The following is a 13,758-nucleotide window of genomic DNA, read 5'->3' on the forward strand; positions in this document are numbered from 1 at the left end:
CTGGGGAGAAGGATGAAGAGCAAGAGTCACAAAGATGCAAAAAAGATAAGGTGAGCAAAAAGACAGAAATGATAATGATTTGTCCACAGTGCTCAGGTTTGATGCCCTCTGTCCATTCACACTATACCTTCATTGGTGCCAGCTGGATGGGGGTGATGTAGGAAGGGTCCACCATGGGCTTAGGGCGGTTGGCAGTGTCCGCCAGGAGACTCTGCCATTGCTGCGGCAGCCCGGTGAACTTCTGCTCCCGCGGGTCGAAGCCTGTGTGGACCCGGTGCTCAAAGTTAGACGGAGCTGAGATCTCCAGCCGTTTCTTCTTCTTTCCAAACATGCTGGAAAACCCTGGCAATCCTGGCAAAACACAGAAGATAGCTGTTGATTAATATTCTAAATGCAGCATTGACTGGTTTACTTTAATGAAATAAATACAGCGATAAAACCCATAACTGCAAACTGTCTGTAATGTGGACTATAGGCAAAATACTCTTACTTATGTTGAAGGGCAGTGCAAGCTCTTGTCTGTTCAGAGATTTCAACGCCTTGAATGAATTCATGTTTATCTAACTGCAGGGAGGTGTGACACTACATCAGGGTGAGAGGATGCAGACGAGTGTGTTATTAATCTAGTTTGCATCACAGCATTATGGAATGTGTGCTTTTCCTCTATAAATACAACATAAGGCATGCATTATATGTTTTGTTGCACACACCCAAGCATGAGCAAATACATATCAAAGTTATTTAATTAGCATGTACTGTTTAAGTAGTTTTGATCAATGATCATTTCTCGAGTTGTATAGGGTGAATGCAGCCGATGGAATTGATAAATACAGCATAAAAAGGTGTGTTCCCACAAGTTAACAAGCAAACCTGAAAAAGTTTGATTAAAACTTGTTTATTTTGTGTAAAAGTAAAATGAGTAGAGACTTGTCTTAAAAAAGCCTGAGGATCTTTTAATATCTCATCAAGCATCTCTCACCATCCTTTAAACTCTAATACTGAGTCTTACAGATGGGACACTGTGCTAGAGTATATGGTAAGGACCATCTATGGTATGAATATATTAACACTTTACATACAATACAAAGGCAAACTATATCACATTTAAAAGCAGGCAATAATAAGAAAAAAATAAACTGATAAACACCATAGTTATTATAATGTAAAGTCTAAAGTATAGCAACCAATTAGGTTTTGCTTGCAATGCCTGAAAGCTGCACAGCTGAAGTATCCTACATTAGTCAGACTGATTGTCTGTAAATACCAGTTTTAAACTGATGTTGTGCTGTTATGTACTCTGCTATGCTAAGCTCAGCCTTCTAATGCTGCAGGGTACAAACAAGGAAAGAACAAGCAAAAATGTCCAAACATGCTAGAAAAACCAAGTGTCCACTTTGGTTACGTAACATAAACATCAGAAAAAAATGGATGCACTGAAGCACAGAGAAAAGGGAAAAAATGATGCCAAGTTAGGATTGTAGGGTTTTTTATGTAAGTTTTGATAGTGATTTTAATACGTAGCCACGGCAGCTGCCTGTGCCTGTGCTTTTTACTCCAACACCAAGAGGAACTGTTTGGAAATCCCATTGTGGTATTGGTGGTTTGGGCGGATGCATTATGTCCAGTCATAGGAACAAAATGTCATGACGTTGTTGGTGTGGCTGTGAATGGAGTCTATTGTGTCATTCCCTTCTAGGAGCCATTGTCCTCGGAGAAAAACAAAATCATCCTTCTTCCTCCGCACTCACGGTGGATTTTGTTGGCTGAAATGACAACTGTATGCTAGCAGCTGTAGCTAGCTAGCATAAGCTAACGCTAACACTAACACTAATCTTGAATGTTTATTTATATTTATTTAATTTTTAAAGATTATTTTTCGGCATTTCTAGGCCTTTATTGACAAGATAGTTGAAGAAATGAAAGGGGAGAGAGAGGGGGAATGACATGCAGCAAAGGGCCGCAGGTTGGAGCCAAACCTCCATATATGGGTACCTGCTCTACCAACTGAGCTACCCGGGCGCCCATTTATTTTTATTTTGAATAAAAAATAACAATACAATAAAATATAAAAAACACTATGAGTGTGTAGCAACACACCAAAAGAAAAAACAATATCTATGAAGTGTTATAATATGTTCAATCTGTCCGAAAAGGAGCGGGATGAAGTTTAAGCTTGTTATTTTTCCCACCCCTCATTCAACTGTAAATAGTTCCTGTATATATTATATATTTTGTATAGCACACTGTGAGTTGGTTAAAACCTCTATCTCCAGCAAAATTTGTAATGTTTACAGAACCTAATATATGCACAGGATGGCTAAATATAGAATATAATGCTAAAATAATTAGCTTAGCTACATGTTCCAGGCAAAAAGTCTGCATCCTCACCAACTGACGACCCCTGTAAGTTAGTAGAGAATTAAGGAAGCATTTTTGTGTAGAGCTTGTTAGCCTTGGTATTATAGTAGATTATTATAAATAGACATTTAATTAATTAGTTTGACCATAACTGATGATTTGGGTGCTTGCTTACCACACACAGGCTAGCAGAGTTCCTGGAGTGTAAACCTGTTAAGGAAATTATGATACATATTTTCCCTCTTGTTATTTATTAAACTGTTTGCATAGAATAATATTATAGTGATTACTATTAAAACAACTATATAAAACATAACACTACTTGTTCCCACGAGATAACATGGAGTCATTGGCTATCTAGACTGGGGCTCGAGGACAGAACATGCGTCTCTCTAACCAGATAAAGGGGGACACCATTGAGTCTGACCAGATAGAGGAGACACCATCTAAACTGACAAGATAGACAATTGACGACATCAAATTCTGTTATGATTGTATTTCACACATAAATAAGCTACTGTTCAAGGCTTACGTTAGTCACTTTCTGTACTTGTGCACTGTAAACTGATTCTACGTGCAAGTAAACAAAACTTTATTATAACTTCAGTGGTTCTCTGCCTATTCTTGATAATGAAAAGATTCTAACAAAACCCCAAACCAAGAGCAGGAAAGAGCTGCTAACGTTAGCATAAATTCTGATATACTAGTTTTGGGCTCCGATACAGTGGATGTTCCAGTCCTGAAGAGGTATTTTTCTAACATAATCCTTAACCCCACAAAATTATATAGTTAGCCTAATTAGCTATCATTTGCAGCGTATGTCAGAGCAGATACACATTATTATTAATATAATGTTAATATATTATTATTAACTATTCACTCCTTACAGTTCCTCTTGTATTTTTGATTGTAGAAAAGCCTAAAAAAGTCACCACTCTCAAAAAAATACAGAGATTATTAGAGTCCCCTGCACACCCCTTCAATATGTGTACGCGTCTCTGTATGTGAGAATGAGCAGAAGATTTAGCGAACGGTCAATTGTAAGACATTATTACAAATTATGAACTCTTTTGACCAGGCAGTACCTTCTGGATAGATGCAATGACAGAAGTCACCAAAGAGTCTATTTCTAAATGTAACTTTAAACAGACAAAGCAAAAAATGTAATCATGGTAATCTCTCTCAATCATTTCCTTTGCTGCCATGCAGGAGAGACAGGCAGACTGAATTAGTGGCCTCAAACAGGAAAGATAGAGAGATAGATTGATTGGAGAGAGAGAAAGGAGGGGGGGGGGGGTGGAGGCAGAAGATGAGAACAGAAGCAGAGCATGGTGGGAAAGTTAAAGGGATAGAGAAATGAGCGGATGAAAGAAAGAAACAGAACAGAAAGAGAAGAGACAAAAATGTAAAGAGGATGGAAGCTGAGAAGGCTTAAGGCTTTTGTGATGCATAGAGCAGCACGATCATAGCACAAGAGATTAGTACGCAGCACACTGCTGCCTTTGGAAAGCTCAATACTGGATCAAAAAAGTGTTAAGTCATAGACAGAAACCTTGTGCCACAGGCATGTTTACACAACTCTGCTTTCTATGCTGCATTCACCTTCGGTCTTGGTTTACACATTAAATACTCAAAAATGTATTGCTCCAATGTGTGTAAAGAATATGCCATTTTTTTAGTAAAAAGAAAAGATTGAAAGGGTTTATGTATAAATCAAAGCAAATCATGTTTAAATATTGACTATATTATTACATATTATTCACAATAATATTACAATACAGCTTTTAAATAGTGAGAAAATGCAGTACCTTATACAGAACTGTTTATGCAACTATCGTATGACCCCATCTACTGAATTGCATATTTAAATGACCATACCAATCTTTTTCCACAATCAGCCCAGTAAATCTCATGACAACTTCCATTACTGACAACCATTTCCCAATTCATGCAAGTGGATTAGGTTAAATTGCGCAGTGATTTGTGAATCCTTCCTGGTGGTGCATTTAGGTGCTGAAGCGAAGGTCTGACAACAAAGCTTTGTCATTCAGCTGCCACACAGCATTGCATTCATAAGCTATGATGTTTGGAAACTCAACAGGAAATACAAAGAATTATCATAAATGAGTGCCGTAAAAACTTGTGATAAATTGGACGGTTAGTTGTACTGAATGGACGTCTGCCCTGCATTACTTAAATACTCTCCACAGGTATCTCCCTTAGATAAGGGTTTGTACAAAACAAAAGCCTAATAATCCTAAACTCTAATCTTTTCCATTTTGTGCTGAGCTACAAATCTCTTATACAATGCGGACAGGTCAGCAACCCTTTCCACTTTTGGCTGATGTCCACCTAAACCTCCATAAATCGAAGGTTTCTGACCTTGTTACTATTTTCAGAGCATGCACACAAAGTGGCTTCTGCGAGATGAAACACTGACATGTAGACATTATGCTGATTAGAAATGGCATTCCTAAAACAAAGTCAATAAAGACAACGTCAAGGATGAAGCTGAACAACAGGGACAGTCTGACAGAAGGCAATGCTGAAATATTTTGTAAATATGGACTACAAAGTTGCCATCTACAGTCACCACGCTGAAACACGCAGTGACTAAAACTAGGCCTGATCGCAATATTGCACTGAATCATGAGATTATTAACAGCTAGCAGGGCTTAAGTCGTCTAGGCCAGGCTCAACTGCTAAGAGACAACAACACGTGCGTGTACACACATACACACACATCCGAATGCATGTAAAGACAGCAGATGGAGGTGCATGTTCAGGCCCAAACTTACTCCTGCAGAGCTTTTAGCTGCAGCCCTTTCACAACAGTTGAAACAGGTTTGGACTGAGATGTACTTTAAGTGTAGAGGCCTCTGGGAATTGCCTCCATGCAGAGGCCAAAGGAACGACTTACTGCACAACTCCTCCTGGCTGCCACATAAGCACCTCTTGAGCTGTAATTTATGGGCAAATTGTAAAGCACTTTGTGAAGTTTGAGATTAATGCCTGCAAGGTTATTCTGCCAAAGAGTAACAATGTCACTCCGATGAGAAATTGCACCTGGTAATATACGACAGAGATAATGAAACTCCATTATTCTAGGTGTGTAAGACTGGAGTGAGCTGTAACTGTGTCTATCTGTAAGTGTGTATATATTCACTCATAAACCACAGCTCTGTGGGCTCTACAGCTGAGTGAAGCTAACTACAAATGCATAGTGTTCTGTCACATGAGCATTTGACCTTTAAATATGTAAAAGCAAATATATCTTGATGTAACTGTCACAGTACAAGCCGTATTACATAACCACAACAGTACACAAACCATAGGTTTAACTAACTGTACTCACAATAGAGCTGCTCAGCAAAGCATAGACACACAAAGGCACATGTGTAAAGCATGTATACGTAAGAGCACACACACTCTACATACACACACTAACACACTGCCACAAACTACTAGTCCCAGGGCAGAGATCCTGACTCCCAGGCTGATTTGTCTTCAAACCATCTGTCACCATCTGAGCCTCCACAGGCATTTCCCCTTTTGTACAACAACACCTCAACACACACACACTTTCACTGGAACCTGCCTCATGCTACAGCAAAACAAGAACTCATTCATGTGTGTGTGTGTGTGTGTGTGTGTGTGTGTGTGTGTGTGTGTGTGTGTGTGTGTGTGTGTGTATACTGTATATACCATGTCTATTTTTGGTTCCTAAGTGCTCTGCGGCAGCGTGACGTATTCATGTGTTTTGCAAACGCCACATTAATTTTGTATCCTTTAATATGTAATTTAGAAGCATTATCTAGTGATTGAGATGCAGAGCATTCACTCGTGCACAAATATGAATTAAAAATACAACATGAAAAGGACACAAGTTCCTTCTGATAAACAAGTTGAGGGGAGGGGCAAAGTTCTCTGCTTCACTTAGCGTTACAGAAAAGAGGAGGAATTCCTAATTTAATTAAAAGGTCAAATGTTTCACGAAAACCAAAACCTGATGGTATATTTTTGTTCAAGGTGTTATCCTTTTCCCCAGTGAAAAAAAGGCACAAAGTGAGGAATAAATGTGTTCCCATGAATAGTGTCTTGGTTCTGTTATCCTCTTTTGTCGTGCGCTGCTTTGTTGTGTGCTGTTCAATTCAGTCCCATTTGCATTCACTTGTTCTCTCCAGACCTTGTTCCTTCAGATGACTTAATTGGCTCAAAAACTGTTTACACAGACATGCATTTCACCTCCCAATCCCCATAGATGTATCAGTAAACAACTTCAGCTGAAGAAGACGATTTTTTATCATTCGCACAGTGTTTACAACAAGCTGAGAAGTTTGTAACATCCCTCATTGAAATCCTGTTTAAAGACTTGGGATCATCAGGAAGCTGCAGCATGTTAAATTATGGCTCTGATGATGAATATTATCACATCTTAGTACTCCTACACTTTTATTTCAATTCATACATAAATTCATTAAATCACTGCTCTTACCTGGCAAATAACTGATGGTTTCTTTCAACCAATCAAAGTGCTCTGGGTAAGCCATAGGAGACAGTCCAGGACAATCAGAGGCTTATCAGATGTTGCACTTTGATGTCAAATTGCACTCCTAATTAATCCATTATGCACCTCAATTTTCTTTCAACAAAACATGAAACAGCGAGTCGCCTGCCCGATCCATGATTGCCATATTATAAGCCAATGATACCCTGGAGGAGCAACACTTCAGTGAAGTTATCGAATTGACAAAACAGGTCAGATCCAGGACCCTCTGCAGCCCCCAGTGAGGTGCTACTACTGCTAGCCTTCTGCTGCTGCTACAGTATGACTCTCCCTGCCTGCACACTCTGATAACTCCCGATGTGAGATAGACAGGGCACAGAAAATTGCCTACGCCAGCAGCCTGGGCCAAGGCACGGCCAGACGGCTTAAGCCCAGACCCATCCCATTTCACTTTCATTGTTTGTCTAACTGGGTTTGACCAGCCGCGTCCCAAACTGAGCACCCTCTGACCTTCACTGTCCTCCTCCCACTTGTCGGTCTGTCACCAGCACCACAAAAACAACAGACAGTGTAAGTGTTCCCAAAATCCACAGGATGGTGTTTGTGTCCTGGCTGTGTTTGTGTGTGTGTGTGTGTGTGTGTGTGTGTGTGTGTGTGTGTGCGTGCGTGCGCGCGTGCATGCGTGCGTGCGTGCGTGCGTGTGTGTTAGTGGGAGACACTCAAAACTGTCTCCCACTAATGCCAGCGTGTGGATAAATCAACTTTGGTGTCAAGTGCTATACCAACACACGCCCTATCACTGCCTCTTTCACAAAGAGGAAGACAAATAGTGTGACGGAGGAGATAAGATGGAAGAAAGAGAAAGAAACAGCTGGTCCGTCGGCAGCTGTGACAGTCTGGCCATTTGCAGATGCAAGGGGACATTCAGCTGTGGCAGCCAGGGACGGCCCTGTGCTGAGGGCAAACACACACACATACACACACACACACACACACACACAAGCAGTGCAAGGCTGTCACAGAGGGAAGAAGACTGTGTGTTGGTGAGTAGAGGGTAATTACATGGTGCACCTCTACAATGGCTGTGGGCCAAATTACAATATAGCAATTTAATAAAACGGCGAACATTTAAGAGAAAAAAAAAAAAAAGGTCCGAACCATCCTTCTATCCAATCAGTATGACTATTCTGATTGATGGTTTAAACATGATAGTAGGACCAGTACCTGTTAGGGCACTGATAAAAGCAGTTGACATATCTGCACGTTCATCTGCTTTTCTGAATGAAACCTGACAGCGGAGCACAATTCTTTTTTTGTGTGTGTGAACCTTTTTACACAGAAACCTGGTATATGTTTATATATTTAATATTCAGTGGCAAACGGAAACATGCAGGACAACATGATGAATTTCCAGTACACAGAATTTCCATTTTTTGTTACACGTTTTAAAATGAACCACTTGAACCACAAACGAGCTGTGAAACGTTTCTATGACAAATTCAAGGTAGAAAACTACTTCTTCTGTGACCTGAAAACACCTAAACACTCTGGATCTGGCATTACAGGGATGAGGAAAGATGATGAATGACCTAGTAGCAAAACACATTATGCTATTCATGACAGAGCCTATGGCATAATTAGTTTAGTGAAGACATTACATGAATATTGCAGGATATCTGAAGTATCCCAGTTTAACAAGCAGGGACGGACCGTTGTTCATTGCGCAACGACGTAGAGTAAATTCACTGACAATCAGAGGACATATGACATCCTTTTACATAGAAGTCATAGGGCAGACAGCTGGGTGTGCAACTAACAATTATTTGTATTATCTCAATCTGGAGGTCGCCTGTGGCTGACCTACTGTATCTTATGAGGTTTTGATATCGGCCCACTTGCCCACAAAACTGCTTTAGCATTATGGGAAGAGAGAATGTGTTTGATGGTTAAAAGACTTGAGCAGCAGACACACCCCTCCACAAGCACGACGATATAAATACACATGCCACCTTCAAGGGTCTTATCCAGTCTCTCTCTCTCTAACACACATGCAGAGGGGGAATGTAAGTGCTATGTAGGTGGGGAGCAGCAGACTAAAGAAAGAGACAACTAGAAATATGGCAGTTGAGGCTGATTTGGCTATGCTAAGTACCCCACTCTTTAAAATCATCGCGGCATGGGCGTCTATATCACAACTGTCACAAGACGAATGCTTGTTAGCGAGATACATGCTAATTCCTGCAAAGTATTTTAGTGCAAAGCACAGGCTGTTATTCGTTGGTGGTGTAATGTTTAGCCAAATCAAAATCACTGCAAAAGACAGTCAAGAGAATCTGAGACATCCCGTTCAGACACTTTTCTTCAAGTCTCTCGCCGATCTTTCACTATCGGTCGAAAGGATCAGCTAGAGTTGTTGCTATCTCCTTATGTGGTAACATAATGGATGAATATAGCAGGGAAGGACGACTCTGGGAGTTATCTAAATGAGATCTGTGCAGTCCTGAGGACAGAAGAGTGTGTGTCACTGTCTGAGTAAGAGTGTGTGCACGTGTTACTGTGTGTATGTGTGCAGCTGTGCGTCCCGACTTTAAAAACACATTAGAGCAAACAGAGTCTCTGATAGTGTCTTCTTTTATTCAATAACTTTTATGTGGATCTTAGATGAAATCTCACTGGAGGATTCACAGTGTTTTAGTATATTAAAGGAGAGGCTAGTGCTTTCACATATCATTTCAGAGACCAAGACTTTGTTAAATGGGAAATGGCTGACCAATGTTGTCCATCCATTTTCCGCCACTTATCCTGCACCTGGTCTTCTGCTGGACGCTTACTGGATTAGCCCAGACATCCTTTTGCCCAGCCACATCCTCCAGCTCCTCCTGAGGCGTTCCCAGGCTAGATGGAATATGTTATCCCTCCAGCTTGTTCTGTATGGAGGACTAAAAATGACAGAAGGAAAAATAAATAAATAAATAAATGAATAAATAAAAGTAGAAATAAATAAATAAATGCAGAAATATTGTGAAAATAAATACATTTATTTTCACACAGCTATTTCTGTATTTTTACATGTATTTATTTATTTATTTATGCATTTCTATATGTATTTATTTATGTATTTATACATTTATTTATATATTTATTTATGTATTTATATATTTATTTATTTATATATTTATGTATTTATATATTTATAAATTTATTTATACATTTATTTATTTCTGTATTTCCACATTTCTACATTTATTTATTTCTGTATTTCCACATTTCCACATTTATTTTTCCCTGCGCCTGTATGCTAATTGAGTGGGGGGTGCCAACATCAGTCTGAAGAAGGATTGGTTAGCTGGGGGCCTTGTCGCTAACCAGACAGAAGCAAACGATCCATCTATCCATCTCTAGACGCAGGCTACCTATGAATGCTGCAGCTAGTGTGTAATACGGTGTAATACAATCTATGGTAATGAGTCGGGCGGTGCTTATAGAGCAATGTGCAGGTTGAATTCATAACTGAATTAATACGTAATTTATTGTGTTTGTGCTGGTTGCACAAAGTCCAGTCTGTCAGGAAATAGTGTACATCATTTTACTTGTAGGAAAAGCAAGGTTTTTCGTTTTTGGATGCGTTTTGTGCAGGTGAAGTGAGCAGACTTCACTGCCGCGTCTGTCACCACACACTCGGTCATTTGTGGTGCTCATTTCACTCCGGAGAGTTATAGACCTGGAGATTTGTTGGAGTCTCGGATGGGATTTTGGAGTAAGGACAACGTGAGGCTGATTACCGATGCTGTTCCCTCGGTGCACTCGATGGAATCAAGTCCACCACCACCAAAGTAGAGGTCGACCGATTAATCGGCCGATTTTTTTTGCTTTTTTTTTTTTACATAATCTGCATCGGCCAATATCAAGCCGATTAATAGGCAGGCGCATCTGCGGGCAGCCTGGTGTTGTTGTGGAACACGTGTTCTACGCACGCTGCCCCTAGAGTCAATTACCAGCAGAGTGAGCAGACCTCATCCAGTGCCTAAGGAAGGAGCTGTTCCTCGGAGAAAACGGTAAGGATTAAATTCTTACAAGTCGTATATATTTAATGAAAAACGTATGACATGTTACTGCCAACTTCGAGAAAAAACATGAACAGGCGACATGACGTTCGGCTACTTTGGATATTGATAGCTGTCGTGTCATGCTGTCATGTCACAATAATTAAGCTAGAATTTTGCAATCACAGACAGTGGATCTGAGACTTTTATTATTTGTTCTGTTTGTGTGTCTATATTTGAGAGGGTTGTCAACTCAATGCAGAGAAAGAAGTTGTAGTTAAAAGAGACCACCGCACCATAGGCTAGTGAAGGACTGGCTTTGCTTTGCTAGCGTCGTTGCTAGGGTTGGTACAGAGTAGACCCGGTACTAATATGGCACCTGTGCCATAACGACCCGTATCTACCGGACCGAATAGCAACGCGGATTTCTGTACCTCATTTCGGCGCCAATGATATGCCTGCGTTGCTCTCTGATGCTCCAAAAACGAATGTTAGAATAACAGAAACATTGCAGCATGTGACGCTAGTTAACATTACACTCGTCAGCAGCTAACATTAGCCTACCATTAGCTAGCAGATGGATTAAACACAATTAAAATGCTGACAGCTAAACGGTGTAAAAGTGTGATTTATTTCACTGTATAGGATCCAACAGCAGTATGTTAAGCAGTGTGCTGCTGCCGTTGTTTAGCTATTTGTCTGAAGAACAACACAGACGGTGCGTCGCGGTGCATTCAAAGTTGTTGTAAAATACCCTTTTGCCATGGTGGTTGTTTTTGTCGTTCAACAGCAATTTTCTAGTGAAATACGTTATTGTTATAAGTTATAGTTATACATTATTATTAAATCATTTAATTTTGACCATATGGCCTAAAGTTGTTTTCCCCCCTTAATTAGGTTTTGTCCATTTGGCTTTGTGTGTCAACAAACCAAAAATACATGTTTCAGGACAGTTTTTGGGAAGATGATAGAAACTTTTTAGCCTTGTATCACTTACAATGCACTGAATTATTAGCTGATTTATAAAACAAATGTTAAGCCCTATTCGCACGGGATAAGTATTACCTGGGGACCTCTTGTAGTTTATAAATTACCCCCACACGTCTGTATTTCGTCTGGCGCATTCACACGGGATAACTGAAGTCTGTATTTTACTCAAATTTACAGACATTATCCCCCGGATATGATGTCAAAACTTTTCATTTATAATTGACAACGCAGCCAGTTAGACCCCAAATCACAGAGATGCCAATTCGCACGGGACTAATATTATCACAGGACCTCCGTTTTCGGCGAAATATGGTAGGTCATTTGCGGGGGAATTATTACTTTACAAATTACAGACATGACCGATTCGCACGGGATTAAGATCACAGACAACCTCCGCGATTATTACAAATGACTGGAGGTCACCAGGTAATACTTATCCCGTGCGAATAGGGCTTTAGATTTTATATCTATACCTATCTATAAAATGACTTGAAGAAGATACTATACAAAAATACTAACTTAACCTTGTATTTTCCCCCTTTTTTAGTCATTAAGTCTGATGGCTGAAAAGAAAACCACCCCCTTATGGCAGCGCTTCACCCAGCCAACACCAAAACAAAGAAATGCTGCTGGTTGCTACTGTGTGTCAGCACTACTATTGTTAAAATGGTCAATTTATTTTATTGTTCTCAGCTGTTTGATAAATGCTGCTAAGTGCACTAAACTTTATCTTTTAATTGAAAAGTTTATTCGACAAAGTTAAATTTATTTTCTTCTTACCAGTTTTGTTTATTTATACAATATATGTTTTTACATTATACATGTTTAATGTAAGTATACAAGTGCAGATTGGTGTTCAAGTGTTCAATAAATGTTTTTGTTGAGAAATTTTGTGTATTTTAAGTACTAGTATTAGTGTTAAATTGTATCTTTCAAATAGAGGTTAAAAACAAGCAAATATCGGCCAAAAGCAGCTTATATCGGCCATCGGCCGACCCTGATTTCAAAAGATCGGCCATATCGGTCGACCTCTACATCAAAGCTTTCACCTGAAACTGGCGCGGGCAGGACCGGAAGACCAAGTGCTAGCACTTGCAGAAATTCCTGCACCAAAAAAGAGCTCTTAGCAGAGTAAATCTTACTTTTAATTCTTCTAACTCTTAATTTGGCTGATTTCGTAATGTTTTAGTCTAATAATTTCAGAATAAAGAAGTGATTTGAGCGTGTATGTATTGGGCAATCCACCATAGTAACATAGCTACATGTTAATTTGGCTATTGCATTAGCAAACATTTGGTAGCTGATGATTTGATGACAGGAGTAGCTAAAATTGCGTCTGAAATCATTCCCTCATCTGGATTAAAAATGCGCTGATTGCAAAATCCTAGCATCAGGGCTTCAGTATACAGAGAGAGGGAGAGACTGAGCTTTAGAACAGGTTTTCGTAATTGTCTGCCTTGACATCAATGCAGTTTGCATTAAGCTAGCTATGAGCTGTTGGCAGCTAGCTAGCCCAAACACCCCCGTTTCCCCCGCATTTTATTAAGCTAGCTATGAGCTGTTGGCAGGCAGCTAGCTAGCTCAAACACCCCCGTTTCCCCCGCATTTTATTAAGCTACCTATGAGCTGTTGGCAGGCAGCTAGCTAGCACAAACACCCCCGTTTCCTCCGCATTTTATTAAGCTAGCTATGAGCTGTTGGCAGGCAGCTAGCTAGCACAAACACCCCCGTTTCCCCCGCATTTTATTAAGCTAGCTATGAGTTGTTGGCAGGCAGCTAGCTAGCACAAACACCCCCGTTTCTCCCGCATTTTATTAAGCTAGCTATGAGCTGTTGGCAGGCATCTAGCTAGCCCAAAAC

At 40.0% G+C, this 13,758-nt stretch overlaps 1 protein-coding gene across 5 annotated transcripts in view; it reads right to left on the reverse strand.

The window, feature by feature from the left end:
• pak5 (p21 protein (Cdc42/Rac)-activated kinase 5) overlaps positions 1 to 13,758 on the reverse strand; it is a 77,701-nt gene that overhangs the window by 36,301 nt on the left and 27,642 nt on the right. Inside the window, exons 2-3 of one of the 5 annotated variants that reach the window (XM_039782011.1) lie at positions 9,674 to 9,804; positions 128 to 351 (exon numbers count right to left, since the gene is read on the reverse strand). In XM_039782011.1, coding sequence (XP_039637945.1) covers positions 128 to 331 — 204 coding nt within the window. In that variant the 5' untranslated portion in view covers positions 332 to 351; positions 9,674 to 9,804. The other 4 variants (XM_039782008.1, XM_039782007.1, XM_039782009.1 and 1 more) reach the window with 4 other exon arrangements.

The sequence above is a fragment of the Perca fluviatilis genome, chromosome 18 (genome assembly GCF_010015445.1).
Source record: "Perca fluviatilis chromosome 18, GENO_Pfluv_1.0, whole genome shotgun sequence".
NCBI lineage: Eukaryota > Metazoa > Chordata > Actinopteri > Perciformes > Percidae > Perca > Perca fluviatilis.